This window comes from Orussus abietinus, unplaced genomic scaffold (assembly GCF_000612105.2).
Source record: "Orussus abietinus isolate OABI.00-Male unplaced genomic scaffold, Oabi_2.0 scaffold2, whole genome shotgun sequence".
NCBI classification, from domain to species: domain Eukaryota; kingdom Metazoa; phylum Arthropoda; class Insecta; order Hymenoptera; family Orussidae; genus Orussus; species Orussus abietinus.
Genome location: NW_019396012.1, coordinates 1,060,705 through 1,081,068, shown reverse-complemented (window position 1 = coordinate 1,081,068; position 20,364 = coordinate 1,060,705). Strand labels below are relative to the sequence as shown.

Sequence of the window (20,364 nt, the reverse complement as noted above, 5' to 3'; positions counted from 1 at the left end):
GTAAGAAAATAACAGTCTAGTAGGAACTTGGTGTTCCATGTGCTAAAATACAGTTTTTCCACATTCACAGTCCGAATAAAATATCTCCATATTTTCTGTACGTGTGACAATGGGGAAGAAACGAGAGTATCGAAGTCAGAGAAGGTACGGTGCTAATCCGTATTTCGGCGTCAGAACGATAAGATTCTTGAAAAATATTCCTTACAGTTTCGACTAGCCACTATTCAACTCGCTAACGACAATCAGCGTTAAAGATATCAGCCGCGAACCTGCGCGACGATCTCCGAAGTAGTTAATTTTAAAATAAACAATTTCTCAAAGATTGCTCATCGCTTGAAAACATTGCATACTATTTACGATAATTCGTGCGCCGCCGAGTAATCCCGGAACGAGCCGCAAGATCAAAGATAAGGAAAATCTAAGCTCCTAGGATCTTTTTCACGGAGTATCCCGGGATCGCGTAGAAGAAGAGTAGAATCAGAACCAACAAGGCGATGGCAACGATCGCCTTCAGAATCGCCCACTTGTAATTGTGCCAAACGATGTACTTGATGGACTTCAAAGGATTGAGGAACCACATGAAGGACGCGTCCGGTCGGCTAATGGAATCAGAAGCAAATGGTAAATTGGTTATTCTAAAACATACACGAATAATAAAGTATAACGCTAACTTTGGCTTATCTAGGGGGTCAGGTTCGTTCCTGCCATATCCTGCCGGATTCTTCTCTGCTTCCTCTTTCGTCAGCAAGTGAATCTCGGCCTCGACCTTGCCCTGAAGAAAGAGCGACAACTGGAAAATCCGCAATCCGGAAACAGAGGAATTTTATACCATACCGTGAGTTCCATTTCTTCGTTCTCCTTCTTCACGTAAAAGGGCCACCAGCCCTTAACTCTTTTCTGTTTGAAGATGTTCACGGTGGGCACCGAACCGTCCGTCTTAAGCATCTCCAGAGTGCAGAGCTTGCTGTTCTTCGCTCCCCGAGGGAACCTGCTCAAGTCTAACGTGATGGCGCCGAGAAAATCATCCGCCGAGAAGTGGTCTGCGTCCCAGACCTTGAAGAAGTGTTATCCCCGGGATGAAGACTCCCATCTACGAGGTGAATATCTGGGTAAAGGAGAAAATCTACTGGCACACCTGTAGCTCCAAGCGAGCGGGGATTTTGCACTCGGTCTCGTCCCAGCTGAAGAGGCTCTCCTTCCGGTTGATGACGATCTTCTCTTCGGCAACTAGATAGTCAAAGGGGTATATAAACCGCCAGTTGAAGTTACCTTCGCCCGTCAATGACCTGTAATGGATGTCGGTGCATTGGCAGTCCTCGGGTCCCTTCAACCACCTGGAAGGATGCATGTATCAATGGTTACGGCCTTCTTTTTGCACGTATCAACCCGACAAAGGAGTACCCTTTAACATAGATATCGCTCATCTTCTCCCCGGTGAAGAAGGCGTCGTCCTCCAGAACAACGTCGTCGGTGTTCCAGATGACGATCCTGAGTTCGTAGCTCTTCGGCTTCCTGGGCGAGATGTCGACGGGCGCGGAGGGCAAGGGCATGTCCATGGGGAACATGTCGACCCACATTTCCAGCTTGCCCTGTTCGATTCCAGGCTTATCAGGATTGTAAAGAGGACGCGTCTCCACGTGTTCCGGAACCAGGGAGCAACCGATCCTGGGGAAGGCTTGCCATTGATGAAGAACAGCCAGAGCTAGGTGCTCCTCCATACCTGGTAGAGTCGACGAGTAGTTGAAACGGATTGAGTGAAAAACCGAAAGATGAAAATCATTCCCTTCAACCTTTCGTGTGGACGTAGTATTCCATCTCCTCGTCGGATAAAGAAAAGGTCTTCCTGCCGATGGTGACCCTGCCATGGGAGTAAACTGGACCATCGACCTTGCCCTCCTTGCAGAACTTGGCCAGGATCTGCGTGGGCTTGATGGCGTCCCTCCACTCGTTGTACCCGGACCTGAAGATAAATAGAATATAAAACGATAAATGAAATAAGGCCTCGAAACAATTATAATTTCAAGATCTAGAGTAAGTTCCCCAGGGCATACTCGTCATATCGACGGGCGAGGCCGCAGGTCGCACGATGTCTGCTGTAAAACCGATTCTCCAGGTCGATCTTGGTCTCGCCGATCATGTCGTCCGACCCAACGAGGTCCCAGTCGAGGATCTGCACGGTGAGCACCGAGTCCTGGGGGAAGGTGGCCTCGATCTCGAAGCACCTGGAAGAGAGGCACTCGTCAGCACTCGGCAAGACCCTGAAGAACCAAGGGTCTTCCACGTACTTCCCGAAGACGGGGTTGAGCTGCTTGGAGATATAATTCTCCTTGTCGCTGATTCTCTTCCCACCTAGCTGGAGGACCACGTAGGGGTCGGCCTTGCCGTTCAGGTCGCAGGGATGTAAATCGTTGGCCTTGACGACGTAGACGCGAACCAAGGCGTGGATCGGCTCGTTCGAGGGCAGTCTCTGGAAGAAACCGAACCTGGGGTCGAAGCCCATCACCGTATGGTCCACGATGTCCATCGGAAGAGGCCACTTGTAGACCTTCAGGGCACCCTTGAAGCATCCCACGATCCTTGACTCATCTTCGGACTCATCGCCGGTTTTCTTCCCACGGTAGAGCTCGAAGGTGTGCAGCCATTCCTTGAACCGTTGAAACTCGGGCTGCGCCTCCAATTCGTTGGGGTAGATCTTCAACAAGGCGATCCTTTGACAAGGCTTGCGAGTCGCCTGCTTAGGACTAGCTTTGGAGCCGATTTTACTCCCCGAGGTCGTTCCCGTTTGTTTCAGGCCGAAGAGCTTCCTAGACCCATGGGTCTTCTCCCAGGCGTTTGTATTTTGACCCTGTCCTAAGGCCTCTTCAGGGTACAAAGGTGCGTTCCCATTCTGCTGGCTCTGCAGATTCTTCTCCTTTCGACTCTCTTTACTCTCCTCAATCGTCGCCTCCACCGAGGCGAAGTACTTCGTCCACCAGTCCTGGCACCCCTCGTCGTCTTCTACCCCGAAGTCCCCTGAAGGAGGCGAAATTCAAGGTTAATTCTATTCAACGTTTAGTTAATTTAGAATGTTAGATCATACCTAGACTCCCCTCGCTGGGGGGACGTTGTTTCTTGCGAAGGTTCTGCTCCGTTTTGTCCCTCTTTGTCGGCCAACTGAAGGGGTCGAAGCCAAGGGTGATTATGGTGTCGCCATGGGTTGCCTCCCTGTCGAGGAAGTCAGGTTGCTGGTGGACTCTTGGCCTTGAAGAATCACCTGAAGAATGGTGAGTATTGTACCATTTTAACTGATTTTTAATGGGTGCTTCATAGGTTGGGCGTTCTTACTTGGGCATTGTAGCTGGTACAGGCTCTTTTTTCTCTCTTCAGCATCCCTGGCTCTCTTCGTCTGCGGGTGGTAGGTGTATTTCTGTACGGAGTTGATCGTGTGGGTGCCTACCAGGGTGTACCTCCCGAAACTGCGACAGTCCACCGCTCTTATTGTCAAGGGTGGTCGATAGAGTTCCTGCTCGGGGAGTTCCAGTTCCAGGAACTTGACGGGGGTGTTGAAGTTCGGGTTCTTCCTGGCATTCGAGATCACGGAGGAGTACAGGATGTGCCCGGCACACTCGACGTCGACCCTTGGCTTGTCCACCGTCAGAAGATGTATCCTCTTCAGGTCCCGGAGGCCCCAGAAGAGCACCTCTATCCTGAAGAAAGTCCTCCAACGTAAAACCAACGTCTTCGTTGATCCCTTCTTAGGTTCTCCTTGTTCTTTTCACTTCTTCCCTTAAATTAACCTCCATTTCTCATTAACAGACCCAGGAAGGAGTAAGTCTCACCGATATTTCGACAACGTGGGTCTGATCCCCACAGGAACTGGAAGAATCGGTCCTTGATCTTGACCTGCCCCACTCGGTAGCTGAAGAGCCCTTTCCTTTGGATCGGGAAGGCTCGGAAAGATATGCTCCTTGGTGGAGGAATATTCAAGAAGTTCGAAGACGGCCAGAAGTTCACCAGCCCTCGAAGTTCCTCTCGTTATGTCCAGCCATTCCAAGGACGGCGGAAAACGAGGAGGTGTGTAAGACTCAGAGGACACCTTGACGCGAGGCTTCGCAATTGCTCGACCGATGTACTCCGACTTCCCCTGAAACGCCACTAATTAACGTCCCGATACTATCTATCATTTAGAAAAATCGCAGATAAGCAACAAGCACGGTACATCCTGAAGATGAGGACCGATCTTTGTATTAATTAGAATTTCATTCTCGAAATTAGGTCCCCGCTCTTCAGGATGTACTTCCAGTGGCCAGTGTGTAGCTGTGGAGTAGTTCGGGTGAATCTCGGTATGAAAGAAACTTCTTCTAGTTTAATCGACTGACTCAAAAGTGTCATTATTGTTCTAATCTCGTGGTTGTCTTCAGGGCATTTTTGTTATCTCGAGGGAGGTGCACCGATTTCGAGGGAGTCGTGAGTAGAGAACTTCACATGTTGTATACAAACTGTATAAGCAGAGCCCTCATGCAGTGTTATGTCCATAGCTACAATAGAACGACTCTGAAAAGTAACCGGAAACGAAGATAGTTAGGAACAGCGCCGGGATACAGATCGATCGATCGATTCCATGATCTCGATCGAGGCTGCCCTCACCACTTTGTCCTGATCGAAGAGCTCGATCACGATCGACGGGGGGTCTTTCTCGATCTCGTCGATGGCTCCGCAAATCAAGATGTCGTCGAAGAGCAATAGCTCGTCCCAGGTCGGACTCAGGGTTTCGTCGATCACCTGCGTCGATTTGGAAAACTCACCGCAGATCACCCTGGCGAAGGGATCCGACAAACCTGAAGCGTCGCTGCCGATCAGCGACCTGGCCTGGTACATGTGCGCCCTAAGCTGGAATTTCTGGGCGAGATATTTCCATGGATTAATTTTATTAATCAGAATATATAGGAGAATCATTTATTTAGAGTAATCGGATTAATCAGGTAATTTAAGGAGGCTCGTTTATATATTTTTTTTCCTTTTTTTCCCAACTCACGTGCTTCTCCGTGTAGTGGATCACAGAGGGCGGCAAGGACCTGGGTCTGTCCGCGTTCCTGATCTCATGACTGACTTCGTATCCCTTAGGTAGACCCTGGATGAAGAACTTCTTGTGGCCCAGGATGCCCATCCACATGTAGATCTGTAATTTGGTCTGAATCGCCCAGCCCGAAGGGCCGAACCGCTTCTTGCCTGGAAGCTTCATGGGGAATTAATTTTTCCGAGACTCCGTAACCAGGAAGTACCAGAAACCCACCTTCAGGAACATGGTCTGCACCTTGCCACAGAATCTCCCGCACTCCTCTTCCTCGACGGAGAAGATGAGGTCCCGTGCTTGGATCCTATGGTAGGCGACTCGTCTACCGGAGCTGATCACCCAGATGAAGACGTCCGGCAAGGAGTCTTGGGGCTAGGATGGTATAATATTTTAATACATTTTTCATGGTAGGAAATGTAGAGAAGTGCAATCGAAATAATCAGGGCGCCTTCGCTCACGTCTTCCAGGAGGAACTTCAGCTTCTGCAGGTAACCGTGGGCGGTCTTCAGTCTCTCCTTGAAGCTGCTCTTGGTGACCAGAGCCTTCAGGTTCCTGGACATGCTGCCCATGTTTTCCAGCTCCCTCTGGCACAGCTTGGTCCTCTCCTGGTCGAGCCTCGTCTTCCTGACGGGCCCTGAGGTGGCACTCTTGCTGATGTTGATGTAGCGAGCGCAGTTGTTGCTCAGCTCCTCCAGCACCGTTTTCAGCATCTTCTCTCCGGGGGGCTCCTCGACGTGCTGCTGCACTTCGGAGAGACCCTCTTCCTGGAAAAGCGTCCTCGTACTTCACCTTGCGAGGGCCTCCAGGTGCTCATTTTCAACTCATCGTACCAGTTTATCGATGATCTTGCCGATGACGTTGCTATTGTACATCCTCCTCCTGTAATCCGGCCAAACGCTCCTGACGTGGAGGCAAGGCTTATCATCCCAGTAGGGAAGGAAATAGTAGGTCTTATCATGGGTCATCGGTTTTCCAGATGGGGTGGTGCTCTGCCAGGACCCCGTCAGGACCTCCTGCAGCTCTTCGTCGTCCCTGCTCCCTCCTGGAGAGGAGAAATCGCAGACCTGAAGAGGAAAAAATTCATTCCTGATTAACTCTTTCATCCTTATCATACAAAACATAATAAATGATAGCATTAAATCTGCAAGTCCACCTTGGAGCTCTCGTTGTGCCCATCCAGGGCATTCCCAGCATTACCGATGGAAATCTCGAAGTACAGGGGTTTGTCGCCCAGCTTCTTATCAATCATGGTCGCGTCCATTATCGTGGCGAAGAGGAAGAATTCCTCGTTTTTTGCGTAGGCTGCCTCGGATATCGGAACCGCTGGTTCCACCTCCACCTCTGACGGCGCTATGTCGACGTTGTCGCTGATTTCGGTCCGGATGGCGACGAGCAGTCTAGAGTGGAGAATTAAATTCTGTTATCAGTCTTCTGGTTTAATTTTTGGGGGGACTAATTTTTGGGGGTAGTCACCTTGCTCTATACGAAATCCCTTCTCCAAGGCCGGTGTTCAACGTCGAGTGCTGGTCTATCAGGCTGTAATCTCGGATGCTTCCATACAGGTGAATGAAGGCTGGACCGAAGGTGGGAAGAAAACCCTTCTCTCCATCGTTGCTGATATGCTTCAGGTCCACGAAATGCGTCCCAATGACGGTCGCATGGACTGGATCATTATCCCTCAGCTGGATTTTTATCCTCTGGCAGAGCGGTGGGAACATTTCCGTAAAGACAATCTGCTCATTCCACACGGGAGCGTAGCTGTTTTTCTTCACGCTGGTCTTGCCCTGGAATCGCAAAATAAGTTACAGGTAAGAAGCTCCCTTTCAATATTTTTTCTTTCTTTTCTTTTGGTCGGCTTTTCCCCTGCAATCAAACTTTGCACATTAACGAGACTCCTGCCTTGAGTCCCTTCGAGAAGAAGAAAGTTTCAAGGGGACTCGAAGAGGGCTGCAAGAAGAAAACTCGAAGAAAGAAGGTATACATAATACATGTATATATTTAATCTAAGACCTCTTTGACTCTCATGTTCTGCGAATCGAACCTCATCGAGGTATGAATAAAAAAACAATCGGACAAAAAAATAGTCGAAAGTAAAACGTAGTTTTTCATTTTTACTTCTCTTGGGAAATATCAATGATTATCCTTGTCGAACACGTTTAAGGAAATTTCCTTGAGAGAAAGGAGATCAATGTAGATGGTAATTAATTGTGAAAAATTAAGTTAATAAGGTTTCGCTTAAAGAAATTAATTTTTTTAGGTGATCTCGAAAGTTTTGTCGCCTTACGGTCAATCCTGCGAAGGACACTTGCACGTAAGGATCCACCAGGTCCTTCACCTCCCCCATAAAGGCCTTTTTTACGTTGGCCATGATGCTGCTGTTCATCTTCGGAAGGCCATCCGCTCTGTAGATTTTGACGATGAATTTTGCCCTCTGCCTCTCGATAGGCACCCCAACGGGCAGCAACAAATTGCCCTCGATGTCGTCTTCGTCCTTTTCGCTTTTTGGGGGTACCTTGACGGTGTCGCCCTTCCCGATAACGCTGATGTCGCACTTCAAGTACCCCTTAGGGCCTCCGGCGACGTCGTCAGGGTCGGTCAGAAGAGCCCACTTGTGGTAGAATTGGTGATCTGCGATAGAAAAGGCCTCCGATTAATCTCTCTCCAAGTGTCCTAAAAGTCCAATCTACTTGGCCGAACAAGCTGACCATCTGCTTCAGGGTCCTCGAAGAGAAAAACCAGCCGCTCTCGAAATTTTCCCGACCCGGGTAGCTCATATCCTTGTTTCGCGGTTCGGTTCAATTTCCCGGAAAATCGCATTCGGGTCAATCTAATATACCGATGGAAAAACGGGGGACCGAATTTCTGGAGACCCGTGCTAGAAGAACTTTCGTATCGATTTCCAAACAGTCGGGGCAAGGAGATTATTCAATTTATGGTGATCTCTTCGCCACGTCGGGGACTATTTCCTCGGCTTTAATAATTATAAAAGCCACGGGAAGGCTCCATAAGGTCAACCGTGAAGCCTCGCTTTAACGAGATTCCTCCCTTCGCTCGAGTGGCTTATACGTACCCACACTATGCCGAGAACAAACAATTAGGGGGAAGGAAAGTGAAGAGAGACTGCTTCCAATTTATCCCCTTATCCGTTTAACTCCTTATTTACTCTGCTCTCGCTTCCACGGACCCGTTTTTCCTCGGGGACGAAACCGCTTGGCGTTATTATATATTTCTCGAATTAATCCCCGATTTTTCTTTCTTATCCCTGGCTATCTCCCTTCTCCTCTTTCTCCTCCATACGTACCAGGTTGGGACCAAACTGTAGCCACGTCCAGTTTGAAACTTCCCAAAGTCAAATTTGCTCGCAGGAGGTTCCTCGACTGCTGCACCTTGATCCACAGAGTTCCATTATTAAAACACGTTGGAATAACCTCCATTATTATCGCCGGTTAAATTAATTCCCATTATCAACACAGAAATAATTTAATAGCGTGCCGTGATTGTTATCGCTTTTCATTTCTTAAGGGGGTCGTTAGAAGCATCACAGTTATGATTTATTCTGCTGGTAAACGATCCTTTTTCGGATTTTCGGAGCGGAGGCTCTTTAAACTTGGATCGCTCTCTACGCGTTGTTGGGTCTTGCCAAAGAGTCGCTTTTCATCAAAGTTCCTCGCAAATTAGAGCCGGTGCTCGAGGCCTTGCATCGAGTTTTGTCTCGGTACAGCCATCCGCAGAATCGCGCCAACATAAAGTCGCGTCCCGGATAAACAGGTGCATTGTTTCGAGACAATACACGGGTAATCGTCGCATTTCGAGCAATCTCACTCTTGGAACGTTCAGTTTTTATTCTTTTTTTTTTTCTAGCCCCAAAGACCCTGCCTCCAACTGTTGACTTCGTTAACTCGAAATTTACACATAAGACAGAATTTAACAGTTAATTTCAATAATTCAATGTAACGAAAATGACACCACAGAAATTAATGATACATTTAAATATAATTCAGGGTCATACTAGGACACCGAATTTGATAATCACTTTCGTTGAATGAATGTAAAAGAATAACAATGCCTACCAGGATACGGAATTTCAAAGCCGATGAAATTCGAGCCATTTTGCGGCATCGAGCTATAGTGCTGCAATTTATCCTATAAATGGCGTGAAATCGAGTCGACGCTTTCCCTCGCGGTCATTTTCTCTCGTGAAGCTGTTCCCGGACTAAAGGACGTATTTTGGTCGCCGTTTCAGTAATACCGGTAATCGAGAGAATTATGTAGCCGGCGCCATGGGGTCAATAATGAAACAAGCGCCATTGTTATTTCCGTTCGAGGGGAAACTTGACATCGAGTCCCTGCTCGATTATCTGATGATTTAATTATTACTTAGAGAGCCCAATCAATATAACCACGACCGAGTGAAATAATTCCTGGAACACTTTGAACGTTCTTTCTTTTCTTTAATCTGTTTTTTTTTTTAATTAATACACCTTGAGTGATAAATTAAAAAGGGGATCTTTTAATTTCAGGAAAGAGTTTGGTTGTCTTACCGAGAGGGTGATGATCTTGTCGAACAGCATAACTGGCGGCATGTGGAAGTCGAAGACGAAGTACTGGAAAAAATTCAACACAGAGGATGAATCGTTTCAGCCTCCAGGTTCATATTTATGGGCAAACATCTCGCGTGCAGGTAAATAAGCGAACGGTGCGCAAAAGGTGGGCGAAAATGAGGCCCCTCGCAAAGGCTAAGAGGATTCCGACGAGGGTAGCGAGAGGGAGCGTGTATTTTTCCCATTTTCTTTCCCCCTTTTTGTCCGGATGTTCACGCAGCCCCAGGCTCGCTGATAGCACCGAGCAGCCTGCTAATTGGATTGTACATTAATCCCGAATGATTCCAGCATGCCGGAATCTCTCGAAAGCTCGGCAAGTTTGATCAGCTGATGCCAAAATCGAATCCCATTGATAACGGCGTGGTTTGTTGTCAGAACGAGCGAATCAAATCGCGGGCCACTGTCGAAGGGATGGAAATCTGCACGTCGAGCTCGTCGACATGTAATAAGGATGTTACCTCGTTGTAGTAGGGACAATTTGTCGATTCCTTCACGCTCGTGTACTTTTTCTGATCCCCCACTTGTACGCAGACTACGGGATCCATGTTGAGGCCGGCCAATTGTCTGGCCTCGATGATCGTGACGCAGACTTGATAGTCCTGGGCCTTGAGGGCGGTTTGCCCTGGATCGGTGTGCTAAGAAATTAAAAAGAAAAAGGGGTAAGATACCATTCTAACCGTCGGCCCTCTTTCGTAGCATGTAACTTTAATTTAAGATGCACTTAAAAAATATTCGTCTTGGATATCCTTCGTGTTGGACGCCTTTATACAAGGGGTAAGACAAGACTCTGACTTTCGTCCCCTCCTCGTGGTTAATCTCTTTAACTAAAGATGCGTTAAAAAAATATTTTTCCAGAACCGTTGTGTATGAATGTTTGTTACAAAGGGTAAGGTACGACCTCGGTTTCCATGTTCATCTTCGTAGTAAATATTTATGCTATGAGTTTAGGAATTATTTAAATTCTAGTAATGTTGCACCTTGGGCTTGACTCCTCTCGTCGGTTTCACGAGGGGCTCCTCTTGAGGGGGATTCCCACTGAGATGACTTTCCTCGTCGGAGGCGTTCGTTTCCAGAGATGTCATCGAGTTGGTTCGAGAGGGCTCGTTCGAGGTGACATTACTGGAATCCCTCGTGTCAAGGAGCTCTCGAGTCTCGGAATTACTGTCGCAAGATCTGTCACGTGGGGGCCGATGCTTGCCGAGTCTGATCAAGGACCTGACGGTCTTCAGGGTCGAGATCCTGCAGGACACGAAGACACGAATCCAGAGAGATAGAATAATTCATAGATAAACGCTAAGAAATTCCGAAATCCCAGGTCTTGCAGGAAATCCAGAAAAATAGGCGTAAGGAAAAGGACATGTGGGAAAACGAGGGGAAAAAGGATAATCCCAGAAGAGCAGAGGCAAACGTTAGAGCCGAATAGACCGTGCTGTCCCCCCTTTTTTTTCACGATTTTTGCGGTTTTCCCCGGAAATACGGAAAACGAGGTCGAAATGCTCGCAGTTTTCCCGGAGAAACGGCACCGAATTCCTGCAATCGAGGCTCCTCTAAAGGACCTGCTGGAAATCAATTGCTCGTAGCTTGGAGTGGACAATTTTATCTCAGTTTAGAAATTAAGCTCAAATACGATAATGTTTGGAAAATTAAAATTTTCATTCGACACCCCCTACGTCCCGAGTCGTGAATGGTGGATCAGCTGTTTTTTGTTTACGTTTCAAAGAGGATTTCCAGCGAGTTGCTATGTTTTTTTTTTGTACTTTTTAAACTAGCTTTTAATTCCGAGTGAAATGTATCTCCAGCTCGTGGATTTGACGTAATTCCTTGATTTCGTTTGATCTTTTTTTAATTTCGGGTGAAACGTATCTTTCGCTTCTGGGTCTGACGTAAATCCTGGAGGTACGCTGTTATCGGAGTTATCATTAAATTGCGCATCGAGCGGGACTCTGTTTCTCAGGTACACCATCGGGGAAATTCTGATATAGAATTGAGGCATGACGTGCCTTTCGTGGATCCGCGTTTCCGTATTTCCAATTTCGAGGGATCCTCCGCGATTGCAATTAGTTCCGCAGAATGCACGTTTCTGTATTCCGAGCCCGTCGTCGTATCTCCGTCTCTCCCTCCCCCGTTTCTTAGATGTACATCAATTTCTCATTAGTACTCAGTCTTCGTGACGATTGCTCTGTACCCTCAAGATCGATCGACAGGCCGTGAATTTTTTAGAATTTTCGAGGTTTGAATTTCTGCAACCCTGTCCCGACATTATTATGCGAGATTAACTGCAATTTAATTCTGGAAAATCCACGAGGGATGTTTTACCCTAGTTACTAATGGAAGGACAAAAAGGGGAGCGGAAGACACTTCGAGACACTCTGAAATCAGATTTCTCTCCTCGAGCTTGTCTCCGCTTTTAGGGCGCTTTTACAGCGACTCGCTCGACTCGGCGTTAAAGGGAGCCGACATTAGCTTTCCACTAAGCGTGGAAACTTTGAAATCCCGTGGAAATGCAGAAACCGAGGATCTACGCTTAAAGAGCTTTACAAAGATCCTCCAAAAGTGAAACGCTGATTTCAGTCGTTATACTGAGCACTTTGACGCACCTTTTCCGACTCGGCGATTTTTCCTCCGTAGCGGGGGAAGTCCCTCTCTGAGAAGCTCCCTTTTTCGAATTTTTCTCCGAGTAATGCCAAGAGCCTCGACGTTTGCTGTCGTTCGCTTGCTGTAAGCTCCTCTCCAGATTCGCGATGTTCTGCTCGATGTCGATCAGCATCTGCTGATCGTCTTCCAAATCTGCCGCAGCATAAGAACTGCAGCTGATGTCGGGGGCTTCGTAGCGAACCTCGAAGCAAACCACGGTCTACAAGGAATAAACAAATAAAAAAACGATTTAACCTTCCCAGCAATACAATACTTCGAACAGACTGTAAAAAATGTCCGTCAACCACTATTTAATACATTAAAAATAATTTTTCTTAGGCAAAAAATCGCAGAATCGAGGAAATTCCCAACGACATAGGAGAATCGTCATACCGATTGTAATATTGTTAAATAGAAACAATAATGTCAAGTAATAAAACAACCAATACGCGTTTACTGAATTAATAATACTTTTTTTTTTTACAATGCACGCAGGATTTAAGATAGCTTTTAATCCTCACTGCACAAAGACGCAACTTGCAAGCCGCAAAACGTCTTTTGCATCTTTCATCGTTAGCGACGTCGCTAACGAGGCTTGTACCTCATCGTCACTATTTGTCTCCCTGAAAGCTCCATGTCGAAAGAGCTTGCGCGAGTATTTCACGTCACACAGCAGCCATTAACCCGAGAAATGCGTCTTTAGCTCGAAGGTTCCCTTGATTACGGAAATTACCTCGATACCCGGCGTGTCAAAAAAGTCCTGCAAAAAATCGGACAATCTCCCAGAATTCGGCGAAAATTCAAGAACCCCATTGATCCCTAGCCCCTTCAATTTTTTCCCATTATCGACGGGGTGTGCACAGTTCACCGGGCAGAAGACAGGATTTCTCTTCCGTTTTTTTATTAATAACCGTGCTCGAAATGTGAGGCGGAATTTACGTCGCGGCCGAGCTCCGACGTCGCGTTCTCCTCACGTTTAAGGCTGATCGATCGATCGTAGATTTTCCGAGCCACGTTCTTCTCTTTTCCGAGTCTACGAGTTTCCGATACAATTGACATCTCGTACCAAGTATGGCAGAGAAAAGTATGTATTGATACGGATATCCTTCGATACCACTCGTTTGTGCATCGAGGCCAGACTTGTCCTGAGTTTTCGATATTTTCCTTGAATTTCAATTTCTTATCCAAAAGTCAACCGAGTGAAACCAATAAAAGTGGAGCCTTTCATCTCACGATAGTGCAGGTTTACACGTGGAAAAATTGGAGTGCGATGAAAAGTGAGGCTCTTATTTTTATTTTTTTTTTCCTTTCGAAAATTGGAGAGAATTCTCTTTACGAACCGGCAGGGATTTGTTGTTGAGGTCCTGCAGGAAATCCGTGACGAGGACTCGTCCTTCCCTCACGACGGTCTGCAGGACCATGACATATTTTGCGAGGACCTTCTCGCTCCTGAGGACTCCTCGAGTGACGACGGCAACCTGGATCTCTTCGGCCTCGTCGACTGGGCCCCCCAGGTTCCAGGTGAAACTCTGAAAACTCGCGAAAGGAGCCGCGTATGAATAAACAATCACAGGAGCTCTCAGGAGTACTAGGAGTTGTTTCGCGGGACATTAAAGGACGAAGAGAGGTGTCTGAAAGATTGATGCATCCTTACGAGGTGGAGCATACTACCCTCGAAAATGGGATAGAAAGGTGAATCATAAAACACGAGGTGGTCCCTCTACTTAGGACACGTCCCAGGATACCGTGAGAAGTATTTTAGGGCCTCGTAAAATTTCATATCTTTTAAAACATTTAAATTGGAAATAAATCAACTCTTATTCGAGGTGAATAAAATATCTTTACAATTCTGGATGAATTATAAACGTGCCCTTTAACGCGAGTGAATATGTTTAGAAGTAACGTACAATTATCAATTGTTAATCATATAAAAGGGTACTTTAAAATCGAATTATTTGCACGCCGTCTTAGTACATCCTCTTGTATATCTTCCGATACTATGGATGTTCTAGGGGATGGTGAGAAGCAATTAAATCGCTCAATTGATGGACTCGTAGAAAGGGTCATCGTTAAGTGCATTTGGTGGAGGCTCAGATAATGGGTCAGTAGCGTATCGCAGTGGTCGATGGATGGCCAATAAACACAGTAGGAATTGATTGGTCCCATTAACGAGACGGACTTTCCTGGATTGGTCCTCCATCGATCTCTGGCGACCTTCCTGTTGCGAACCCGTGGGACGAAGTTTACCCCCTCAAGGAGGAAGGAAATCCTCGCAAACCGGCTCGTTTTTCATCGAAATTCTGCAGTTTAACAGGTTTCCCGGCTCCAGGAGGAATTATTGGAGAACTTGAAGGGGGAAACGTAAATTGCAGACGCGGCCGCTTGCAGAAATACTTCGGCCGCCGTTATCCAAAATGGCGGTCGCGGAGAACGCGACGCCGCGAATTGTTTCCAAGACCATAATATTCACAGGCGATCACAGGGGAAAATCCAGTCCCTGGTGACCCTGCCTCTACTTTTTTGCGATTTTGTCCTACCTTGGTGACCCGTTCTCTCGTTCGATCGATTTTCGCCTCACGCATGTTCTTTTCGCGTCGCCCATGACTTTTAAAGTCACGAAGACCGGTCGATGCGTCGCCATTTTCGCGCTCCTGGGTTCACCGAGAAGGAGCCCATTATTTAATTATAATACAGGTATTTCCCGTCTTTACCTATTAACCGTTAAAAATGAAGAATACCTAGTCACAGTTTAAAATAAGAATCCATAAAGCTAATCTTTTACTTTCCTGTAATTGACATCTCGCATTCCGAAGTTGATACGCTTTCGCGTATCTTTCGTGTACAGGTTGGCACTCAGTATTCCTTCAATATTTAGGGTTACTCGAAACTTGAGATTAACCGCCGGGCCCTCCAATTTATAATAGCAAACTCGGACGTGAACTTCAACTATAAACTCGGTTCGGAGTTCGCAACTCGCAGATGCGTCCATTGAAAATGTACCGTCCTGGACTTTTAACTGGGCAAATCCTCTCGCAGGTGCCTCCAAGTGTTGGGCTGAAAATTGCGAAAGTTCTGCCCTCCACTTTCGCCGAGTTAGGCCGAAAATTGGAATTCTCTTCTGTCCGGGAGGAAGCTTTGTGCAATTAACGATCTTCCTCCCGAAGTTCGCCATTTTGTTGGGAAACTTGCGGGAAATATTTTCCCCATCAGTTTCCCTTCAATTGAAAAAGGTAAACGAAGCCGTGACACATGCCTGCCGGGCCTTCTCGACTTATTCCCTTTTCTTCCGCCGTCGCTCTTTGCTCTTAACACAAGGTAAACATTTATACCTTTTTCCCTTTTGCCAAAATGTCTTTTCAAAATTCAGGCAGCGACCCGGGGCTTCCCGGGCTCGCAAGTTTCTCCAAAGGAGGAGTCATTGTCAATACGACAACTCGTTTAATTTTGCGAAAGGCGGCCTCGGTAATGGATGCAAATTGGGTCCCAACCGGTCGACGCGTTCAGAGGAATCAAAAGAAAAAATAATCACCCTCCACTCTCCATATTTAAACTCGTTTCAAATGGAATATTTCGGAAAGAAATATTTTAAAAATTCGTGAGGGGTTATTTTTAACCTCCTGCGCCTCCGCCAAGTCTGATAGCATTTTACCGACCTCATTCACAAGTTTCCTCCGAGGAGGAGTCATTGTCGAAACGACAATTCATTTAATTCTGCGAAAGGCAGTCTCGGTAATGGATGCAAATTGCATTGCAGCTGGTCGACGAGTTCGGAGGAATTAAAAGGAAAAATAATTGGTCGCCCTGCGTCCTCCATATTTGGGCTCGTTTCAAAAGGAATTTTTTCGGAAAATAATATTGAAAAAAAAAAATTCGTGAGAGGCCCTTTCAGCCTTCTGCGTGCCCAGCAAGCCGGATAGCATTTTATCGACCTCACTTCCGGATCGAGTGAGACCGGAAAGTCGGAGCTTTCTGGCCTTAGGCTTGCGGAAGTTCGGCGAGTTTTCCCGTTTGCGGAATCCGCAGGGTGTAATTTCCCGGGCGAGAATTTCCGAGAGAATTTCATCCACCGCGAAATTCCAAACGTGCCGAGTAGAAATCCAATTCGACAACTATCCGGCCATCCACCGAGCCCTTTGCTTGATCGAGCTCACCTGTTCCACGGTGACGAGGTCGCCATCTTCTTCGAGGTTCCTCGAATAGTGCGATACGCCTGGAACAAAAAGAAATATATTTTTTTCATTCCCGCATCCAGTGCCTCTCGTCCAAACAAAAAATTCCTATCTTTCTACCAGTTGCATTTTATAACATATCTTATAACACATAAGCTTTACGTATACACAGGGAAATATGAATTTGTTAGGAACCACTGCTCTCATAATATTTCTGCGAATTTTGATAATGCGTGGGTGTCGAAATCACAGCGAAGTTTCATGTGTATCTTCTGAGGGAAGAGAGAGTGCAAATTTAATAGAATTCACCCCTCTGCCATCACCTCGAAGGGCGCTTCGGCGAGAATTTATGGCTCTTTGCTAGCGGGTGCACGGCCCGAGATAAGACAGAAATTATGAAAAAGGAAGCTTTATTTAGGCTGTGTTTATTTCCAGCCGGATGCGTGTCGTAAATTCTGGACACACGCCTGTAGGTAGGCGCGAAATGGGGCTGCGAAGTCGACGGGGCGAAGGCACGCGAGGAATGCCGCGTATATCGGAGTAATAATATTAACAAAAGGGGTAGCTATCCTCTACGCAGTCGATCCTGTAAATTCATGCCGAGCGGCGTGCGTAATTCTAGGGAATTAGCGATGCAAATATGGTACTGTAAGACTAGGTGAAATATACAGAGCGCGGGTGTCGAGGGACCGCCAAGTAGTGTGTCCAGGGTTGCGGATTGCATATTCAAGATGTAAATCTCACAAACTTCATTATTCCTGATTTCGCTATTTTCAGCGCAGGAATACCTCACCGTGATCGTTTCTCATAAGAAATAAAAAAAAATTGGAATGGCTGACCGCGTCGGGAATTTCCACTGATTCCTCGACTCTTCCTGATATTCTTTAAAAAATTCCCACAAATCGGGGGTGGAGTCGAATCTTTGAAATCTAATTTTTTTACACAAGTTTGGGATAGGACACAAGAATTGGTCGGGAGAAATTTTGGAAAAATCAAAGAGGGCAATTGGAATTAAGTTCCTGACCTGGCGCAACCCCTTCGCCGGGGTGAAGTGCCGGCCGGCATTATTCGCGACGCAGACCTTGGGGCGGTTCACCCTCTTCGAATAGTTTACTCGCCCTCAGTTAGAAATTCCTCGCTTTACAAAGGGATTTCAGACTTCCGAGGTTGCCTCCACCCCCTCGATAAAAATAACTCCCCATGCAATTCGGTACCTCCGACTCCCATGGATAATTCAATATCCCCTTCTGCCCTTCGGGGGGTGAGCCGAGCTCGTGCTGCACAAGGGGCAAATCGATCGAACCCAACGTAAATAGATCCCCACGGTGAATTTCGGGCAGCCCCATAGAAAATTCCTGGCGTGCTTTATCGGGATCCTGCAATTTTAAACCAGTACCCGGGAAAAAGGGAGAAAATCACCCGACGACGTCCTAGAGGAGGAAGAGGTAAATCCGAGGGAGAATTAACTTTTCTAGGATCGAGGCTTTAATCGGGGAAATTAATTACGGACTTCCTTTTAGTCACTGCTAATTACCATGAACGAAGAACGAGATGTGAATCAGCGATAATGGCCAAGTGTAATTTAGAGAAGCATTTCACGGTTATACGACGCAATGGGGGATGAATGAATATTGGATGCCACGTGTAGGGTGGAGAAGGTATTCTAATTATCCAGGAAAAGGAGGTTTCAGAGCGCCGGATAATTAATTAATTAATTCACTACCTAATTTATTCATGACAATTTCAAGCAAAAGTTCGCGTATGTCTGTTCGTTCTCGAGGTAAATAAATCAAGAGGAAGAGAGAAGGTTTCCGAGGTACTTTGCAATACATGTAACCATTGTTTATAATTTATCGACCTTTCGAAATTACCTCGAAAATCGACCCTGGCAAGCTTCTCGCCCTTGCACTTGAGGGCCTGAAAATTCTTGACGACCACGACGAGCGCCATTATCAGAGACTCGACACTCGTTTTCGAACCTACCCCTCGTTAAGTCCACCCTCAGTAGGTCCCACCTTGGCACCTACGACCTCGCGATCTCCCGCCCTCCTCGCACCTGACATAATCGCTCCTCTCCCTCTCTTGGGGGGTGACACTTTTTTCGCGATTTTCCCAGCCACCTCCAATGACCCCGGAAGTTGGAAAAAATGTGCCGCCTATGAGCGACACTTACAGGGAAATCCAATTCACTGCCCCAAAAAATTCCCCTTTCGGATTTCCCAAAAATTCCGATAATCCGAACTATCCCACAATTTCGACGCACTGGATATTTCTCCTTCTTCTCTGTATTTTTCTATCCTCTTTACTGGGAATCACGCCCTTTCCGCCCCCGACATAATCGCTCCTCTATCCCGTGCCTCGAGGCGACACTTTTTCCCCGATGTTCCCCATAAGTCCGAATATCCCTAGACAATCCCCAAAATATTCCCAATATTTCCGGAAATTTTATATATATCCCATAATTCGGCGATATCGATCTCTATTATTTTTCTCTTATCTTGATGATCGTTATCCTTCCCTTAGTGGGAATCACTCTCTCGTGGTGTTCGAAAGGGTTGCCGAGGCTGTACCGGGTACACGAGTGTCTTCAGTGACACCCTCGGAGGGCTCGCGTGTCCGGAGGCGAACCCTCTGGTGGTTGGACTCAGACTGGCCGAGTTCGCGCCTTAATCTACCCCTGAATGCTTATCGGAAGGGGCACCTGCGCAGACGCGGCCTCGTTTGTACCAGTTGCACGCGCACGCAATGCACTCGTGCGCGTGTCCGAAGGGTGCACCACCCTTGCGCCAGGAGCCGGTACCAAAGGAATCCGTGTGTTTCGCGAAATCGGATACATTGGGGAATGATTACACGACAAATCCCTACAGCAACATTGCTTATTTACATAAAAAAAAATAGAATTATGCAAAATATACATGTATATATGTGTAAAGGGGTCTAATAGTCTTTTCGAGTGCGCCACGTTTACGTTCGGAATTTATCGGAGACGTAATTCGAGATATTGGGAGATGATTACAGGAGAAATATCTGCAACGACATGACTTATTTACGCTAAAAAATTGAATTGTACAAAGTATACATGGAGATATGTATAAAGGGTCTCAAGTCCACGACGTTTACGTTCGGATTTAATACGGGGATAAATGCGAGGGAGAAAAACCCTCGCGTGACCCACTCCGGGCACGTTTTAAGGACCTCGTGAATAAAGTCCTTGGAGGAATTGCATGCCGCGATAATATCGCTGCATCTCGAGTGCGGTTAGGAGTAAATTTTTCCCGAGCGTTTGATGCTTAATCGCGGTTTGTTCTTAATTATTGCCCTATCACGGTTTCACCCCTCGCGTTTCACCGTCAGTTCGTTAATCGCAGCGAATGAACATTGTTAGTAATTTCTCCCCGAATGAATTCTTAAATAAAAATCCATCCGTGGTTTCAGGATTGACATTTCACCGCTTTATTAATACCAGCGGATATAAATTGTTTAGAAAATTTTTGTCGAGTTCATTCTTCATTTTTATTTAATCGGCATTCCTTGGGAGATTTGAGAAGAAATCGGAGTTTTGCGCGATTAAACTTAACGTTTATTTCTGTTCATTTTGTCCTCTTAATGTTTTACCGCTCCGAGGTTTGGATTACGGTCGCGTTTCGTTTGCCTCCGAAAGACAGAGAGCAAGATTTATTGCGTTCCGGATTACGCGGCTTCCAGGGGACAATCGGGCAGCGGTTTTACTGCGGCCGCGGTTAAGTCGCGGAAAGTTGGGGGCATTGATGCGAACAACTGGGGTTGAATGAAACGGCAAATACGGACGAGAAATACAAATTAAGGACTATCAGGCGTCTTTACTCGAGGAAATAATTGGCCGCGGTGAGGACGCGGGACGTTAAGGGTGCGGAAAATTTAATATGCA

At 46.7% G+C, this 20,364-nt stretch overlaps 1 protein-coding gene across 1 annotated transcript; it reads right to left on the bottom strand.

Moving 5' to 3' along the window:
* Window positions 1-100: 100 nt before the first annotated feature.
* LOC105700595 (otoferlin) lies at window positions 101-18,407 on the bottom strand. The gene is made up of 29 exons (XM_012426587.1): window positions 18,329-18,407; window positions 16,440-16,498; window positions 13,629-13,817; window positions 12,252-12,508; window positions 11,211-11,213; window positions 10,632-10,893; window positions 10,113-10,289; window positions 9,595-9,657; window positions 8,355-8,439; window positions 7,338-7,681; window positions 6,527-6,837; window positions 6,207-6,450; window positions 5,884-6,117; window positions 5,512-5,817; window positions 5,273-5,425; window positions 5,015-5,215; window positions 4,627-4,878; window positions 4,480-4,533; window positions 3,819-4,123; window positions 3,333-3,686; window positions 3,080-3,267; window positions 2,286-3,012; window positions 2,052-2,222; window positions 1,791-1,960; window positions 1,402-1,720; window positions 1,136-1,334; window positions 835-1,053; window positions 672-772; window positions 101-599 (listed from the first exon to the last, which is right to left on the bottom strand). The coding sequence occupies exons 1-29, from the start codon at window positions 18,405-18,407 to the stop codon at window positions 419-421; spliced, it is 6,207 nt and encodes a 2,068-aa protein (XP_012282010.1). The 3' UTR covers window positions 101-418.
* Window positions 18,408-20,364: the final 1,957 nt, after the last annotated feature.

What these genes read in the sequence shown, in the direction of transcription:
- LOC105700595 (XM_012426587.1), bottom strand. Translation starts at nt 18,407, where the DNA reads ATGGCGCTCGTCGTGGTCGTCAAGAATTTTCAGGCCCTCAAGTGCAAG. An exon ending in ATTGTCCCTACTACAACGAG is followed by an intron (nt 9,658 to 10,112) that starts GTAACATCCTTA and finishes AATTTTTTCCAG; the next exon opens with TACTTCGTCTTCGACTTCCA. An exon ending in GACCCCCTAGATAAGCCAAA is followed by an intron (nt 600 to 671) that starts GTTAGCGTTATA and finishes TGATTCCATTAG; the next exon opens with CCGACCGGACGCGTCCTTCA.